The 16591-nt window shown below is 44.5% G+C and overlaps 1 protein-coding gene and 1 pseudogene across 2 annotated transcripts; both read right to left on the reverse strand.

Moving 5' to 3' along the window:
• Positions 1-7628: 7628 nt before the first annotated feature.
• On the reverse strand, positions 7629-8636 carry LOC311627905 (mas-related G-protein coupled receptor member X2-like; the record flags this gene model as incomplete). Its single annotated transcript, XM_084894633.1, has 1 exon — positions 7629-8636. Exon 1 carries the CDS (start codon positions 8613-8615, stop codon positions 7629-7631), a length of 987 nt encoding a protein of 328 aa, XP_084750759.1. The 5' UTR covers positions 8616-8636.
• A 3858-nt stretch (positions 8637-12494) lies between these two features.
• Positions 12495-13459, reverse strand: LOC311628448 (mas-related G-protein coupled receptor member X2-like; annotated as a pseudogene). The gene has a single exon. The product of its transcript is annotated as a mas-related G-protein coupled receptor member X2-like (transcript).
• Positions 13460-16591: the final 3132 nt, after the last annotated feature.

A 16591-nucleotide genomic window follows, 5' to 3' on the forward strand; every position in this document is an offset into this window, starting at 1 on the left:
GCTCAGAAACGCTACAGTTGTAGGCCTGGAAACAAAACAAGACTTGACCACCTGCTCTATGACCACTGACGCTCATGGCCTCCCTGTCTGTGGTGAAAGGAGGCTTCCAGAGATTAAGATTCTTCCTGAAACACACAGTCTTGGAGTCCTAGTGCTGAATTTAAACACAGTTCTCTCGGAATCTTAGAGACTCGGCTCCTTCTACTGCAACACAGACTCACCATCCAGCCCATGACATGTGCCATGAAGGCAGGAGGAGAAGAATATATTCAGGTCCTGTGGAGGAGAATAGGGTTCTGAGTTTTCCAGTACTTGTGCTCTGGGAGAGTGGCTTTGTTTGACAGCAGGCTGTTAGAAGCTCCAGAGCAATCTCAGCAACTGAGAGTGATCTATTCACAGGGAGAAAGGAGGTCATGACTTAGGCTCATGAAGGGAAGAGACCCCTTGTTAGGACAGAATAAGAGCACCCAAAACTCTTGCATTAGAAATGTTCCAGTGTGTCATTTTTATGGGGATAGACAGTGATTACTCTTTCCACTGTTGAGTGCCCAGGACCTAAGTTTGTGTGGGAATACAATTGGGCTGTCAATAAAATTTAGATTCAGAAATGAATGAATGTATGAATGAACTAATGAGGAGCTCAAGGGATGAAGAAAATTTGGATTGGATATAATATAAAATTTTTTACATGAAGAATTTTATATGTAAAACAGAAGTCAGAACTTTCAACTCCACCACCAAAAAAGACATATGTAAGAAGAACAAGATTCCATTTCTAAGTATTCACTCTGTGAAATGCTCTTGATTGTTTGAAAGAATATTTTTATGCCTGTAGACATCTCCTTTCGAGGTGGGAGAGAATTCAAGACTGAATGAAATTTCTCTGTATTTTAGAGGAGAAAGAGGCCATTTTGGGAAGGAGAGAGACAGAGGTGGCCAAGGATGTGAATAGAGATAGTTGAGACAGAAATATAGAAGGAGCATTATTTACTGGTTTTCCTATAACACATGTAATGGGAAACCCAGTCATTGTCCCTACATATGATTTGGAGTAAAGAGTTCCCTGCAGATCAAAGCATTGTGTAAGAGAATTCTCCTTGTGATGGTGCAGGTATGAAGTACTTAGTTCTATTTTACAAAGGGCTTTGGATGAAAAGAGAGAAGATCTTGCAGAATTTAGGTGAGATACAGAAACCAACTCACACATAGGTGAAAAGGAGCAGCTGATGAGTGGTTACATGGTATTACCTCTTTTAATTCTCCTAATAGCCCCACGAGGCCAGTGCTATGCTTACTCTCACCTGGCATAAAGGAAAAGTTGAGCACCAGGAGGTTGAATGACATGTTCTAGTTCTCACGTGCACAAGTTGAAGAGGGTGGATCTGGACCCACAGGTCTATGTTAGAGTCTTCCCCTGTCACCTGACTATCAGGTTAGTTTTTCAGGTGGGGCAGGAAGCTAGCAACTCTAAAATGGCAAATCATTTGTGTGTTTTATTAAACTGGAATAGGCAAATTTCACAAATAGCAAAGAAGGGAAGCTTATCCCGTGTGGAAGAAGAAGTAGAAACCAGCTGAGAATAGACCAGAGTTTCCAGGAACTTCTTCTTGCCTCTGGACAGACCCAATCAGTCAATTCTTGCCAGGTTCAGGTGGGCAGACTCACCCAGGAGATTCAAACCCACTACCCTTCAGTCTGTGGCCTGCCACTCAAACCACTGAGTCAAACCTGCTAGGGCTTGTCTCCCTTTTTAAACTCAAAACTCAGTAATGATGACTAGATCTGCCTGGGCTTTGCGTTTTTCTTTGTTGTAGTAGTTCTCTATTGTATCTTTGGAACTAAGCACATGTTCCTCAGACAACATCTTTTATAATATCATCCTTCAACACAGGAAGAAGCTGAGGCCAAAAGAGACAACAGATTTCCGTGAGATCTCAGGGTGAACAGCAGTTCCAATGCCAGCCCTGGTCTCCTGGAGCCCAGCCGGAAGCTTTAGCACTGTTCTCTGTCTCATTGTGGGGTGAGCACCTGAACAAAATCTTCACAGAAGCTCAGACAATGAAAGAACTGCAGCCGCACAGAAAATACTAGTTAGTTTAAGTATCGATTTCCTCCTCTCTCACATAAGAGTTCTGACATTTTTAGACCAGAATGTGCATTTTAATCCCAGTTTCCATTCCGGTTTGATGGAAATATGCGACTCGGTGATAGCCAATGGAAGGTGAGCACAAGTGATGCAACAAATTAGGTTGTGCATTTCCTTCCCCTCTCCTCCTCTGGTGAGTCTGGGAGCCCTGCATGAGAATGAAGTCACCTCTCTAGTGCTGGGGAGCAGTCATTAGGCTGTTTCTGAAAGAGCACTGGTGACTGATGCCTTGAAACCACCAGTCAAGTTCTAGTAAACTCTCTTGAATTTCCTTTTAGGGTTACTAAAATCGTCAATTGAAATACTTAAAAATATTTCTTTTTTAAAAAAAATATATTTTATTGATTTTGTACAGAGAGAAAGGAAGAGAGAGAGTTAGAAACATCGATGAGAGAGAGTCATCAATCAGCTGCCTCTTGCACACCCCCTACTGGGATATGCCCGCAACCAAGGTTCATGCCCTTGACTGGAATCGAACCCGGGACCCTTCCGTCTCCAAGCCGACACGCTATCCATTGAGCCAAACCAGTGTTGGCTGAAATTCTTAAAAATATTTCTATGGAGCTCACTTTTTAAACAATGTACATTCCATCTTTAAGGAATTTATGAGGAGAGATATTATTTCTCAGACATAACATCGAGTAGGGGGTGTTATCAGATCAAATAAATGAGATGTAATAACCAGCTGATCTAATCACAGTGTGGGAGAAAAAGTACAAAAGAAAAGCAACTAGGAAGAGGCTATAAGAAAAATGGATTCTCTTCATTTCATGCCAAATTTCATTTTCATCTCCACTACCCACTACTGCATCCTGGGAGGACACTTCTCTTTGCCTCACCACTGGGTTCCCTTTCCCTCTGGCTCCTATTTCTCTTAGGAAAGGTGACACTGACAGCTCATTGTAGAGCAGGAGGAGGGTGATTGGGCTTCAACATTCTGTCTCTCTGCTGTCAGGCTGTGAGTTTGCCATGGTGGTGTTACTCTACCCAAGGAGACAGCCCGTGGCTGGGGGCCTTTTTTGAGTCATAGTGACCACCAATACAGCCACAGCCTTTCCTACATTCTGGCTACTTATTATTCCCTTTACACTACAGGATGCACAATGGCAATAGCTCCCTATTATGATTTATCTTTATAGACCTCTGTATCCTCTATTGATTTCCCTTAGTCTTGCAAAGCCTTTATACACCGTCTTTTTTTTTTTTTTTAATATATTTTATTGATTTTTTACAGAGAGGAAGAGAAAGGGCTAGAGAGTTAGAAACATTGATGAGAGAGAATCATCAATCAGCTGCCTCTTGCACAACCCTTAATGGGAATGTGCCCACAACCAAGGTTAAATGCCCATGATCAGAATCGAATCCGGTCAATGGTCTATCTACTGAACCATACCAGTTTCGGCTATAACAGGGGTCTGCAACCTTTAAGACATAAAGAGCCACTTGGACCAGTTTCCGAAGGAAAAAAAAACCTGGGAGCCGCAATACCATTGCTACTTTTAAAACAAATATAACACCACATATATTGTTTCTTACCTTAATGCCATATACCGGATCCTGCAGTTAGCTGTCAATCTGAAGAAAAAAAGGACTTTTTCACTTAACAATGTAAAATATATTTTTGCAAATTAATAGCTAATTAAAATATTTAATTTACCTGGTTAATGGGATTTTTGCTCCTGAACCTCAGTGCACAGGGTCAGCACATCAGGGCTGTAAGACGTTACCTTCATTTTCACACAGGCTTGCAAGTTGTCGGAGCCGAGGTAAAGCTTCAAAAGAGCGCAATGCGGCTCTGGAGCCATAGGTTGCCGACACCTGGGCTATACACAGTCTTTTTATTAAGATATCTTAAATGGCCTTATGTGTTTGTGCCTTGTGTTTTTGGCTGGCATAGGAAAGATTCATGCAAAGAACAAACAAATGAACAAAGTCATAGAACAGCAAAGTACTATGTGAAACCTGAGGTTATTAACAACAATTCAGGTTTCAAAACAATGTCTGTGAAGCAGAATGGATTTGTGTCCCTCACAGCTTAAGTACCAGCTTCCAAATCTTCCCCAAGAGAGCTTTATGTGTCTGGACTCTCCTTCACGGGTGCACAAAGCTCATTGCAGGCTCCACCAAAGATGCAGTTGTGACCATGTGGACTAAGAGGGAGAAAACAAAACTGCCATTGAAAGAAGATAGTTCTGAGCTGACTCTTACCTGAGCACCATCTTCTGGTTGAAGGTGGTGAGTGGAAAAAGAAGAGCTTTCAAGGGAGTGCTGAACACCAGAGAATGCTCTCCTACCCTGGATAGGAGGTGTCTGCAGGAGCAGGTGTGGAACCTGACAACCAAGAGAGGCTTATCAAGATGCTGGGCAGCCCCTGTGACTTCCTGCCCTAGGGCCACTGGCAAATGAGATTCTGGAGATGTGAGACAAGGGCCTCAGGAGATGTTACTCACTTGCCCTAAGTTCAATGACTTACCTCTTCCTCTCCTGATCTTACCCCATCTGGTCCCCCTCCATTGAGGAATGTTTGAACTGAAACCTGTCACTGCCCATTGTGGCTGCGTGCAGGAAGCCCACCAACCAGCAATGTGGGCTAATATAGGTAAAGAAGAGTTTATTGACATTCAGGGCTTTCATGGCCCAGCTATTCTGATCTGTTTCCATTTATTCCCTGGAAGGAGAATGCATATTAGTTTATTTTAGAGGACAGAAGAGTATATAAAGTAAAAATGTAAAGTCTCTCCTAATCTCAATCACCAATAGCAACCGATGTTTACAGTTCTCATTTTAACTCTGTTACAAGTTATTTTATAGCTTTGTGTAACTGTAATGAAATCCCCTTCTAGTTGTGACTTATTGATATCAACAACTGTGTGTATTGTGTTCCCTTTTAACAGGTAAATAATGTGGCACACCACAGGCACAACTTATCACCTCTCTCTCTTTCCTCAAGACATTTGTTAGCTAGATTCTTTTCACATGATGTGGGGACAACCAGTCTTTTCAGCTTTAGCTCCTATGACTTCCTTTTATGTGTTCATGCTGCAGCCAAATTGAGGTACATGGCATTTCCTTAGAAACTTAACTATGAAGCCTTTGAATGAATGAGAGAAACTTATTCACTCATTTCTGTGTTTACCCAACTCTACTAGTACTGTGTGCCTATCCTGTGCCAAGTAGTGATCCAGGCAGAGAAGATTGCATTCACAAATGCTACCAGAGGACCTTTCCCAGGCCCAAATTCCTGGACTGTGCTTATCTAAGGATATCATTTCCCCTCAACCCAGAGAACACAATGAAATTAGAGTTATGCCAACTCATTTATTCAGACTTTTACCCTGTAAAATGCCCCAAGTTACAGCACTAAGCATGAATCTAAAGGGCCTATAGTCTTAGAGAAACTTAGGGAATCTTCCTTTCCTACGAAATCAGGTAAAACAATCTTTTTTTAAAAAAATATATTTTATTGATTTTGTACAGAGAGGAAGGGAGAGAGATACAGAGTTAGAAACATCGATGAGAGAGAGTCATCGATCAGCTGCCTCTTGCACACCCCCTACTGGGGATATGCCCGCAACCAAGGTACATGCCCTTGACCGGAATCGAACCCGGGACCCTTCAGTTCCCAAGCCAACGCTCTATCCATTGAGTCAAACCTGTCCCGGCAGGTAAAACAATCTTATATAGTTACTAGGTTATATGCAAATTGACCATCACTCAAACACATAAAATGGCTGCCCCATGTTGTTAAAAATGGCCTTGCTAATGTGGACACAAGATGCCTAGTACAAGATAGCTAGCAGGGAGGGCACTTGTGGGTGATTAGGCCTTCAGGTTGGGCAGTTGGGGGGACCCTGGCTGGCAAGGGAGGGCATTTGGTGGGAACCAGACCAGCATGTGAGGCAGTTAGGGGCAACCTGGCCTTTAGGGGAGGGCCATTGGGAGAGACCAGGCCAGCAGGGGAAGATAGTGGGGGTAATCAGGCCTTCATAGGAGGGCTTTGTGGGTGACCACGCCTCTAGGGGAGTGCAGTAGGGCATGACCAGTCCTGCAGGGGAGGGAAATTGGTAGAAACCATCCTGCATGGGATGGCACTTGGTGGCAACCAGGTAAGCAGGGGAGGGAAGTTAGGGGTGACCAGGCCTTCAGAGAAGGGTAGTTGGGGGTGACTAGGCCTGCAGGGAAGGGATGCTGTGATTGATCAGGCTGGCAGGTGAGGGCAGTTAGGGGTGACTTGGCTGGCAAGGGAGTGAAATTCAGGGTGTCTGGGGCAGCAGAGACGGGCAGTTGTGGGCAAGCAGTCCTGCAGGGAGGATAGTTAGGGGCAATCAGGCCATTAGGGGAGCAGTTAGGCATTTACCAGGCTGGTTGGGGAGTGGCTGAGGGGTTATCAGGCTGACAGACAGAAGTAGTTAGGGGCAATCAGGTAGGCAGGGAGGTGAGCGGTTGGGAGCCAGCAGTACTGGTTTGTGAGAGGACGTCCCACTTACGGTTTAGGTCCAATTGGGCCTTAAAGGGTAGTAGGATATTCCTTGAGGGCTCCCAGATTGAAGAGGGTGCAGGCTGGGCTGAGGACACACACACACACACACACACACGCCATGCACAAATTTTGTGCATGGGGCCTCTAGTTTTTGAATGACTATCTATGGTTTTGGACAGGAATTCTTTTGTTTTAACTTATTAAATATTACCTCATAAGACAATAATATATTAGAGGCTTGACATGTATTAACTGTTGATGTCTACGAAATATTTGTCATATTTGGCACCTGGCCGAGTCCTTTTCATTTGTTTTCTAATTTATTCCCCACTATGATGCTATGAGTAGATAATTTCACAGCATTTTACAATGAATTAACTGAAGCTTGGAGAGGAGAGCTGTAGAACCAGAACTTCAGACCTGGACTTGTCTGATTTGGACAGGGATTCTTTTTTTTTTTTTTTTTTTTTTTTTTTTTTTTTTAAATATATTTTATTGATTTTTACAGAGAGGAAGGGAGAGAGATAGAGAGCTAGAAACGTCGATGAGAGAGAAACATCGAACAGCTGCCTCCTGCACACCCCCCACCGGGGATGTGCCCGCAACCAATGTACATGCCCTTGACCGGAATTGAATCTGGGAACTTTCAGTCCACAGACCGACGCTCTACCATTGAGCCAAACCGGTTTAGGCTGGACAGGGATTCTTTTTGTTGCAGTGAAGATTGTAAACAAAAAGCACTCAATAAAGAAATTCAGATCACATGAGAAATTTATTGGTAATATCAAAGACAATGGAGAGGTATAATATTTGGACTAATCCTTTCTCTGAGAAAAACTAGAATGACCAGATAAAAAACAACCTATTTGAAGAGATTGGGGAATCACTGAAGCATTCAGAGGCTGAGGCTGAGGCTGAGAGAAGACTAGATACTTTCCAAGCCTGGCAAGGCAGCAGTGAGTCTCAAAGTTACTTCAGACAGATCAGGACAGAGGCTCTTCATCACTGCCCCAGACTGCTTCCCGTCATTTCCAGTGCTTCTCCAGGAAGGCTTTCTCTAAGTTCATCCACTTCAGGAGTGTCCTGCAGAGCCCTCTGGAGAACCAGCCTCAGAGTGCGTCTCTGCTTCCTCCATCGCTGCCTGAAGGAGCCAACGAAGAAGTAAATGATGGGGTTGGCACAGCTGTTGACACAGAACAGAAGCTCTACAGTCTTGGAAAGGTGAAAGAGGGCAAGATATTCATTTGAATACCCGACTATGAGGAACCCGTGGATGCCAATGGGCAGGCCACAGAGGAGGAAGACCAGTACTGTGATCATGACGGTAATGTAGAGCCTGGTGGGCGGCAGCCGTTGGGAGCCACACAATAGTCTGGACATCAGGGCCAGGCTGGACCCAGAGAGCAGCAAAAATAAAAAAATCAGCCATGCCACAATGATGAAATTGAACACTTGACAGCAAACACGATGTATACGCGAATGCCAGAAGCTACAGTAGTAGTCTTCCAGCATGCTCAGCAGCAGGGACAGGGCCCATAGCAGGGCACACATGATAGCAGACATGTGAGTGGGGCGGCGGCAGCGGTACCAGATGGGCCACAAGACAGACAGGCAGCGCTCCGTGCTGATGGCACTGAGAATGCTCATGCCTGAGATGTAGGCAAACGTTCCCACAAGCGGGAGAAATCTGCTAGTTACTTCCATGATAAAATCTAAGTTGAAAATTAATTTTAAAAGATATATAATATAGCAGAAGAGGAAGAGGAAGTCAGCCCCTGCCAGGTTGAGGATGTAGACAGAGAAGGTGTTCCTGCGGATGCGGAAGCCCAGGAGCCAGATCACCACCGCGTTCCCTGCCAGCCCCACCAGGGCCACGATGGCTGTCAGTACTTCCAGGATTATTTTCCATGTATACTTGTAATAAACGGCCTGATCACTTCCATAGGTTGTTGTGAGATTGTTCTCCCAGGCTGGGACAGTCATATCCATATCAAAAAATGCTGCAGTTGTGGGCCTGAAACAAAACAAGACTTGTGCACCTGCTCTCTGACTACTGACCTTTATGGCCATCCTGTCTGTGGTGAATTGAGATTCCAGAGATCATAAATTGAAATTCTTAAAAATATTTGTCTGCCACCACCCTGAAAAATAACGTACATTCCATCCTCAAGACATTTATGATGAGAGATATTTTTCTGAGATCTGATACCCAGGAGGGGCAGTGGCAACATTTCAAATAAATAAGATGTAAGAACAAGTCCATCTAATCACAGTGAGAGAGAGAAAGTCCTTGATAAAGGACCAATGAAGAAAAATGTATTCTCTTTATTTGATGTCAAATTTCATTTTTCAGCATCTCTATCCTCTGTTGCATCCTGGGGGACACATCTCTTCGCCTCACCACTGGGCTCCCTTTCCCTCTGCCTCCCAATTTCTTTCAAGAAAAGTGACCCTGACAGCTGATTGTAGGGCAGGAGGAGGGTGATTGAGGTTTAACTCCCCACATCTCTGCTGACAGGCTGTGAACTTGTCATGGTGGTGTTATTCTACCTAAGGGGATAGCTCCTGGCTATGGGCCTTTTTTTTTTTTTGGGGGGGGGGGTGTCATAGTGAAGACCACTGCTACAGTAACAGCCCTCTCTGTATTCTGAAAACTTAACTAACCTTTTACACTTCACGATGTCCAAGGGCAATAGCTTCCTATTATGACTAATCTTTCAGTGTCTCATCTTGTTCATCCTTTCTACACATTGTTTTTATTCAATTCTCTTCAACTACCCTATTTGTTTGTAGCCTTGTGTTTTTGGCTGGTATAGGAAAAATACCTACATATAACAAACAAACTCATAGAACAGCAAGGTAATGTGTGAAATCTGAGGTTACTAACATCAATTCAGGTTTGAAAACAATGTATCTGAAGCACATAGGACCTGGGTTCTCGCAGCCTAAGCTACCAGCACCCACAGCTTCCCTGAGGAAGGTTCAGTCTCTGGACTCACCTTCATGGGTGCTCATGGCTCCTTGCTCGCTACACCCTAAGATGCAATCATGACCTTGTGGACTAAGAGAGAGAAAACAAAATTGCCTTTTAGAGAAGATAGTTCTGAGCTGACTCTTACCTGAGCACAATCTTCTGGTTGAAGGTGGTGAGTGGAAAAAGTCGAGCTTCCGAGGGAGTGCTGAACACCAGAGAATGCTCTCCTACCCCGGATAGGAGGTGTCTGCAGGAGCAAGTGTGGAACCTGATGACCAAGAGAGGCTTATCAAGATGCTGGGCGGCCCTTGTGACTTCCTGCACAAGGGGCACTGGCAAGTGAGATTCTGGAGATGTGAGACAAGGGCCTCAGGAGATGCTTCACATTTTCCCTGAATCCAGTCCTATCTCTTCCTCTCCCCATCTTACCCTAACTGGTCCTCCTCCTGTAACAAATGTTTAAACTGGAGCCTGTCACTGCCCACTGTGGGAATGTGCAGGAAGCCTACCCAATAGGATTATGATCTTCCCTAGCTAAAGTGAGTTTCCTTGGCATTCAGTGCCCTGCATGATCAAGCTCATGTGATGTATGCACATTAGTTTACTTCAGAGGACACAAGAGTATCCTATATAATAAAGAGATAATATACAAGTTGCCTATCACTCCAACACACAAGATAGTTTATTGCTGTGGTCAAAGTTAGCTGACCCCATGTAGACTCAGGATGGCTGTCACAATTGACCAGTAGGAGAGGGCAGTTGTGAGCAATCGGACCTGCAAGGGAGGGCAGTTGGGTGGGTACTAGGCCTACAGGGGAGGGCAGTTAGGGGATCCAGTCCTGCAGATGAGAAAAGTTGGGGGGAACCAGGCCAGCAGGGGAGAGCAGTTAGGGGTGACCAGGTTGACAATGGAGGGCAGTTAGGGGTAACGTGGCCAGCAGGGGAGGAGAGTGAGGGGTCACCCTGCCAGCTGGGAAGGGAAGTTAGGGGCAATGGGGTCGGCAAGGGAGCAATTAGACATGGATCAGGCTGGCAGGGGAGTTGTTAGGGGGTGATCAGGCTGGCAGGCAGAAGCAGTTAGGGACAATTTGGCAGTCAGGCAGGCTAGTGGTTGGTAGTCATTAGTCCTGGATTATGAGAAGGACATCCAACTGTGCAATTAGGCCTGATTCTACAGTGATCGGGCCTAAACCATCCGGTGGACATCCTCTGAGGAGTCCCAGAAGGAAAAGGTGGAAGCTGGGCTGAGGGACACTACTGCCCCTCTCTCTGTGCACAAATTTCATGCACCCAACCTCTCTTAGATTATAATACTGTTTTGTATATTGGGAAGTGGCAAAGTAAGTATATCTTAAAGTTTCTCATCACAATAGAAACAAAAAAGTATCTATGTGTGGCAATGAATGTTAACTATGGTAGGCATATTGCATTGATTATTTTACAACATACACAAATAATAAATCATTTTGTTATACATTTGAAACTAATATAATGACAAATATATCTCAGTAAAGCCTGGCAAAATCATATTCCAAAAAAGTACCCATACATAGAGAAAAAGAGTCTCCACTGAGATATTTTCACCCTCAGATGGTCATTTATCTGTTAGCCCAATACCATGTGTTTCAGGCTGTGAGGAAAGGGCCATTCTTATGGGATTGGCCGTTCCAAACAAAACTCTTCCTGAAAAGGGAAGCTGCTCATATGAGGCTCTTTACACAGACCCACAGGGTGTGGAGATGCAGCCACATCCTGCCAGTTTAGTCAGCAAGTATGAACACCTTTATCTCATTAGAAACATGTCTCTGATCTTCCTATTTTTGGAAGATTTCATAAAAGAGTGGCAGCTGCGTAGGAAGTCCTGTGCTGCCCAGTCCATCAGGGGCTTTACAGAGCATGTTTATTACCTCAACTTATCTGGAAGTTTTATACTCTCTGTCTATTTTACAGTCCATTGCCTTAGCTCCTTAACACATTAGTGTAAAATTTAAAGAAATGAGTAGTTGCACCTTGTAAAAGTGTCCACTTCTAGCACACTAACACAGATTAGGAGAAGGTCTTCTTTCTGAGCTGAGCAGCCCTGACTTTGCCTTTGTGTGAAGAAAAATGTGCCCCTTGCTTCCCAGTAGTCAGAGCCCTGCACCTGGACACAAGGTTAACCAGCGGATTGTATGTCGGCCCCTTCCCCTACTCTGCCCCTGTTTGGTGCAGTGGGCAACCATGCAGTTCAAACCAGAAATCTGCCCTCCTCGTGAACACCAAACACCAAGACCTTAGGAAACTCAACCATTGTTTTCATCCTCCCAACCTCCTGGGCTCTAAGACTGGATTTTGACTCCGTTTCTCCCCAAAGACAATGAACAGGTATTGTTTTCAAGAGTATTTGTTCAAATGTATTCCCATAACATCCAATGTTTTTGCTCACCTTGACATTTCACATCTCATGTCTTTCATTCCTCTAAGCACATTCTTCATGAGTTCCTTTTTGAGAGTATGTGGGTGGGAGCCATGCAGGACAGCTTAGGGTTGTGGAGCTGTCAGATAGGCACTGACTGGTGGTCCTGAGTGGTGTCCTGTCTAGAGGAATGTTTGAAGAAAAGCTGGATGGAAACTGCACAGTGTGTCCTGTGAAGGAGGTCCTGTCCTCCTGGAGAGCAGTGGAGGCCTGCCTTCCATACCCTGTGGAATGACTGATTCTACCCTGCCTTGCAGCGACCCGAGTCAAGGCTGTGGTCAGGAAAACGTGGGCCTCTGTGGCTGAGTCTGGCAGCCCAGGGGACTAGAACATTTGGCCTGGTCAGAGCCTGGGAGGAGGCTTTGCCCAGTGAGGGCCAGCAGCACTGGAATAGTGGATTGCCACTAAGCCAAACAGGCTAGGGGTTTTTGTTTTGTTTTTATGAAAGTTTAATGGTTTCCCCAGGAAGGCTTTTTACAGGTTCATCCACCTCAGGAGTGTTGTGCAGAGCCCTCTGGAGAACCAGCCTCAGGGTGTGTCTCTGCTTCCCCATCGCTGCCTGAAGGAGCCAACTAAGAAGTCAATGATGGGGTTAGCACAGCTGTTGACACAGGACAGAAGTAATACCTCCATGGGAAGATGGAGGACATTAGTGTCTCTTGGAAGCCAGAATAGGAGGATCCAGTCGATGCCCAAGGGCAGGCCGCAAAGGAGGAGGACCTATACCGTGAGTACAATGGTCACATAGAGCCTGGTTAGCAGTACCCATGGGGGCCACACAGCAGTTTGGTCATCAGAGCCAGGATGGACCCAGAGAGAAGGACAAATAACAAAATCAGCCAAGCCAAAATGAAGAAATCAAATAACTGACACACGGAAAAGCTTATAAAAATTCAATAGTAGGAAATAGATATTTCTATCCAGGATGCTCAGTAGCAGGGACAGGGACCACAGCAGGGCAGAGGTGACAGCTGACAGGCGCCAGTGGCAGCAGCAGCTGTACCAGATGGGCCACAAGATAGGCACCCAGTGGTTTGTGCTGATGGCAGTGAGAAAGCTCAGGCCTGAAATGTAGGCAAACATTGCCACAGCAGTGAAAAATATGTAGACTTTATTGAGAACAAAATCTAAGTTGAAAATTGAATCTAAAAACTATATAATCATGCAGCAGAGGAAGGGGAAGTCGGCCCCCACCAGGTTGAGGATGTAGACTGAGAAGGCATTCCTGTGCCTGGGGAAGCCCAGGAGCCAGAGCACCACTGCGTTCCCTGCCAGCCCCACCAGGGCCACCATGGCTGTCAGTACTTCCAGGATTATGTTCTCTGTATAATGTTTATAAAAGGCCTGATCACTTCTATTGATTGTTGTGAACTCGGCCTCCCAGGCTGTGAGAGTCATATCCATGCTCAGAAACGCTGCAGTTGTAGGCCTGGAAACAAAACAAGACTTGACCACCTGCTCTATGACCACTGACTCTCATGGCCACCTGTCTCTGGTGAAAGGAGGCTTCCAGAGATTAAGATTCTTCCTGAAACACACAGTCTTGGAGTCCTGGCGCTGAATTTAAACACAGTTCTCTCTGAATCTTAGAGCCTGGGCTCCTTCTACTGCAACACAGACCCTCCATATACAACCTCTCCACTCACCAAGCTGCCCATGATATGTGCCATGAAGGCAGGAGTAGAAGAGTCTGTTCAGGTCCTATGGATGACAATAGGGTTTTGAGTTTTCCTGTACTTGTGCTCTGGGAGAGTGGCTTTGTTTGACAGCAGGCTGTTAGAAGCTCCAGTGCAATCTCAGCAACTGAGAGTGATCTATTCACTGGGAGAAAGGAGGTCATGACTTAGGATCATGAAGGGAAGAGACCCCTTGTTAGGACAGAATGAGGACACCCTAAACTCTTGCATTAGAAACGTTCCAGTGTTTCATTTTTATGGGGATAGACAGTGATTACTCTTTCCACTGTTGAGTGCCCAGGACCTAAGTTTGTGTGGGATCACAATGGGGCTGTCAATAAAATTTAGATTCAGAAATGAATGAATGTATGAATGAACTAATGAGGAGCTCAAGGGATGAAGAAAATTTGGATTGAATATAATATAAATTTTTTTACATGAAGAATTTTAAATGTAAAACAGAAGTCAGCACTTTTAACTCCACCACCAAAAAACACATATGTAAGAAAAACAAGATTCCATTTCTAAATATTCACTCTGTGAAATGCTCTTGTTTGTTTGAAAGAATATTTTTATGCCTGTTCTCACATGTACAGTTGAAGAGGGTGGATCTGAACCCACAAGTCTGTGTTCGAGTCTTCCCCTGTCACCTGACCTGCAGCCCCGCTATCAGGGTGGTTTTTCAGGTACACGTGGGAGATGGTGGGGAGGGAAGACAGCAACTCTTAGGGACAAATCTAAAATGGCAAATCGCTTGTGTGTTTTATTAAACTGGAATAGGCAAATTTCACAAATAGCAAAGAAGTGAAGCTTGTCCTGTGTGGAAGAAGAAGTAGAAACCAGCTGAGTATAGACCAGAGATTCCAGGAACTTCTTCTTGCCTCTGGACAGACCCAATCAGTTAATTCTTGCCAGGTTCAGCCTGGACAAACTCACCTAGGAGAATCAAACCCACTACCCTTTAGTCTGTGGGCTGCCACTCAAACCACTGAGTCAAACCTGCTAGGGCTTGTCTCCCTTTTTAAACTCAAAACTCAGTAATGATGACTAGATCTGCCTGGCCTTTGTGTTTTTTCTTTGTTGTTGTAGTTCACTATTGTATCTTTGGCATTGAGCACATGTCCCTTAGACACCATCTTTATAATATCATCTTCAACACAGGAAGAAGCTGAGGCCAAAAGAGACAACAGATTTCCTTGAGATCTCTGGGTGAACAGCAGTTCCAATGCCAGCCCTGTTCTCCTGGAGCCCAGACTGAAGCTTTAGCATTGATTTCTCCCTCATTGTGGGGTGAGCACCTGAGCAAAATCTTCACATAAGCTCAGAACATGAGAGAACTGCAGGCGTGCAGAAAATACTAGTTGGTCTAAATATTGATTTCCTTCTCTCTCACATAAGAGTTCTGACATTTTTAGACCAGAATGTGGATTTTAATCCCAGTTTCCATTCCGGTTTGATGGAAATATATGACTCGGTGATAGCCAATGGAAAGTGATCACAAGTGATGCAACAAATTAGGTTGTGCATTTCCTTCCCCTCTCCTCCTCTGGTGCGTCTGGCAGCCCTGCATGAGATTGAAGTCACCTCTCTAGTGCTGGGGAGCAGTCATTAGGCTGTTTCTGAAAAAGCGCAGGTGTCTGATGCCTTGAAATCACCAAGCAAGTTCTAGTAACCTCTCTTGCATTTCCTTCTAGGGTCACCAAAATCATCAATTGAAATTCTTAAAAATATTTCTATAGAGCTCACTTTTTAAACAATGTACATTCCAACTTCAAGGAATTCATTATGAGAGATATTATTTCTCAGACATGACATCCAGTAGGGGGTGTTATCAGATCAAATAAATGAGATGTAATAACAAGCTGATCTAATCACAGTGTGAGAGAAAAAGTACAAAAGAAAAGCAACTAGGAAGAGGCTATAAGAAAAATGGATTCTCTTCATTTGATGCCAAATTTCATTTTCAGCTCCACTACCCATTGCTGCATCCTGGGAGGACACTTCTCTTTGCCTCAGCACTGGGCTCCCTTTCCCTCTGACTCCTTAATGCTCTTAGGAAAGGTGACACTGACAGCTCATTGTAGGGTAGGAGGAGGGTGATTGGGCTTCAACTTTCTGTCTCTCTGCTGTCAGGCTGTGAGTTTGCCATGGTGGTGTTACTCTATCCAAGGAGACAGCCCCTGGCTGGGGGCCTTTTTTGAGTCACAGTGACCACCAATACAGCCACAGCCTTTCCTACATTCTGGCTACTTATTATTCCCTTTACACTACAGGATGCACAATGGCAATAGCTCCCTATTATGATTTATCTTTAGGGACCTCTGTATCCTCTATTGATTTCCCTTAGTCTTGCAAAGCCTTTATACACCGTCTTTTTAATATATATATATATATATATATATATATATATATATATATATATATATATATATTATTGATTTTTTACAGAGAGGATGAGAGAGGGCTAGAGAGTTAGAAACATCGATGAGAGAGAATCATCAATTAGCCGACTCTTGCACAACCCCTAATGGGGATGTGTCCGCAACCAAGGTTACATGCCCTTTACCGGAATCGAACCCGGTCAACTGTCTATCCACTGAGCCAAACCAGTTTCGTCTATACACAGTCTTTATATTAAAATCTCTTAAATGGCCTTATGTGTTTGTGCCTTGTGTTTTTCGCTGGAATAGGAAAGATACATGCAAAGAACAAACAAATGAACAAACAAAGTCATAGAACAGCTTTATGTGTCTGGACTCTCCTTTATGGGTGCACAAAGCTCATTGCAGGCTCCACCAAAGATGCAGTTGTGACCACGTGGACTAAGAGGGAGAAAACAAAACTGCCATTGAAGCAAGAT

This window comes from Pipistrellus hanaki (genome assembly GCF_964339955.1).
Source record: "Pipistrellus hanaki genome assembly, chromosome: 9".
In the NCBI taxonomy this organism is placed as follows: domain Eukaryota; kingdom Metazoa; phylum Chordata; class Mammalia; order Chiroptera; family Vespertilionidae; genus Pipistrellus; species Pipistrellus hanaki.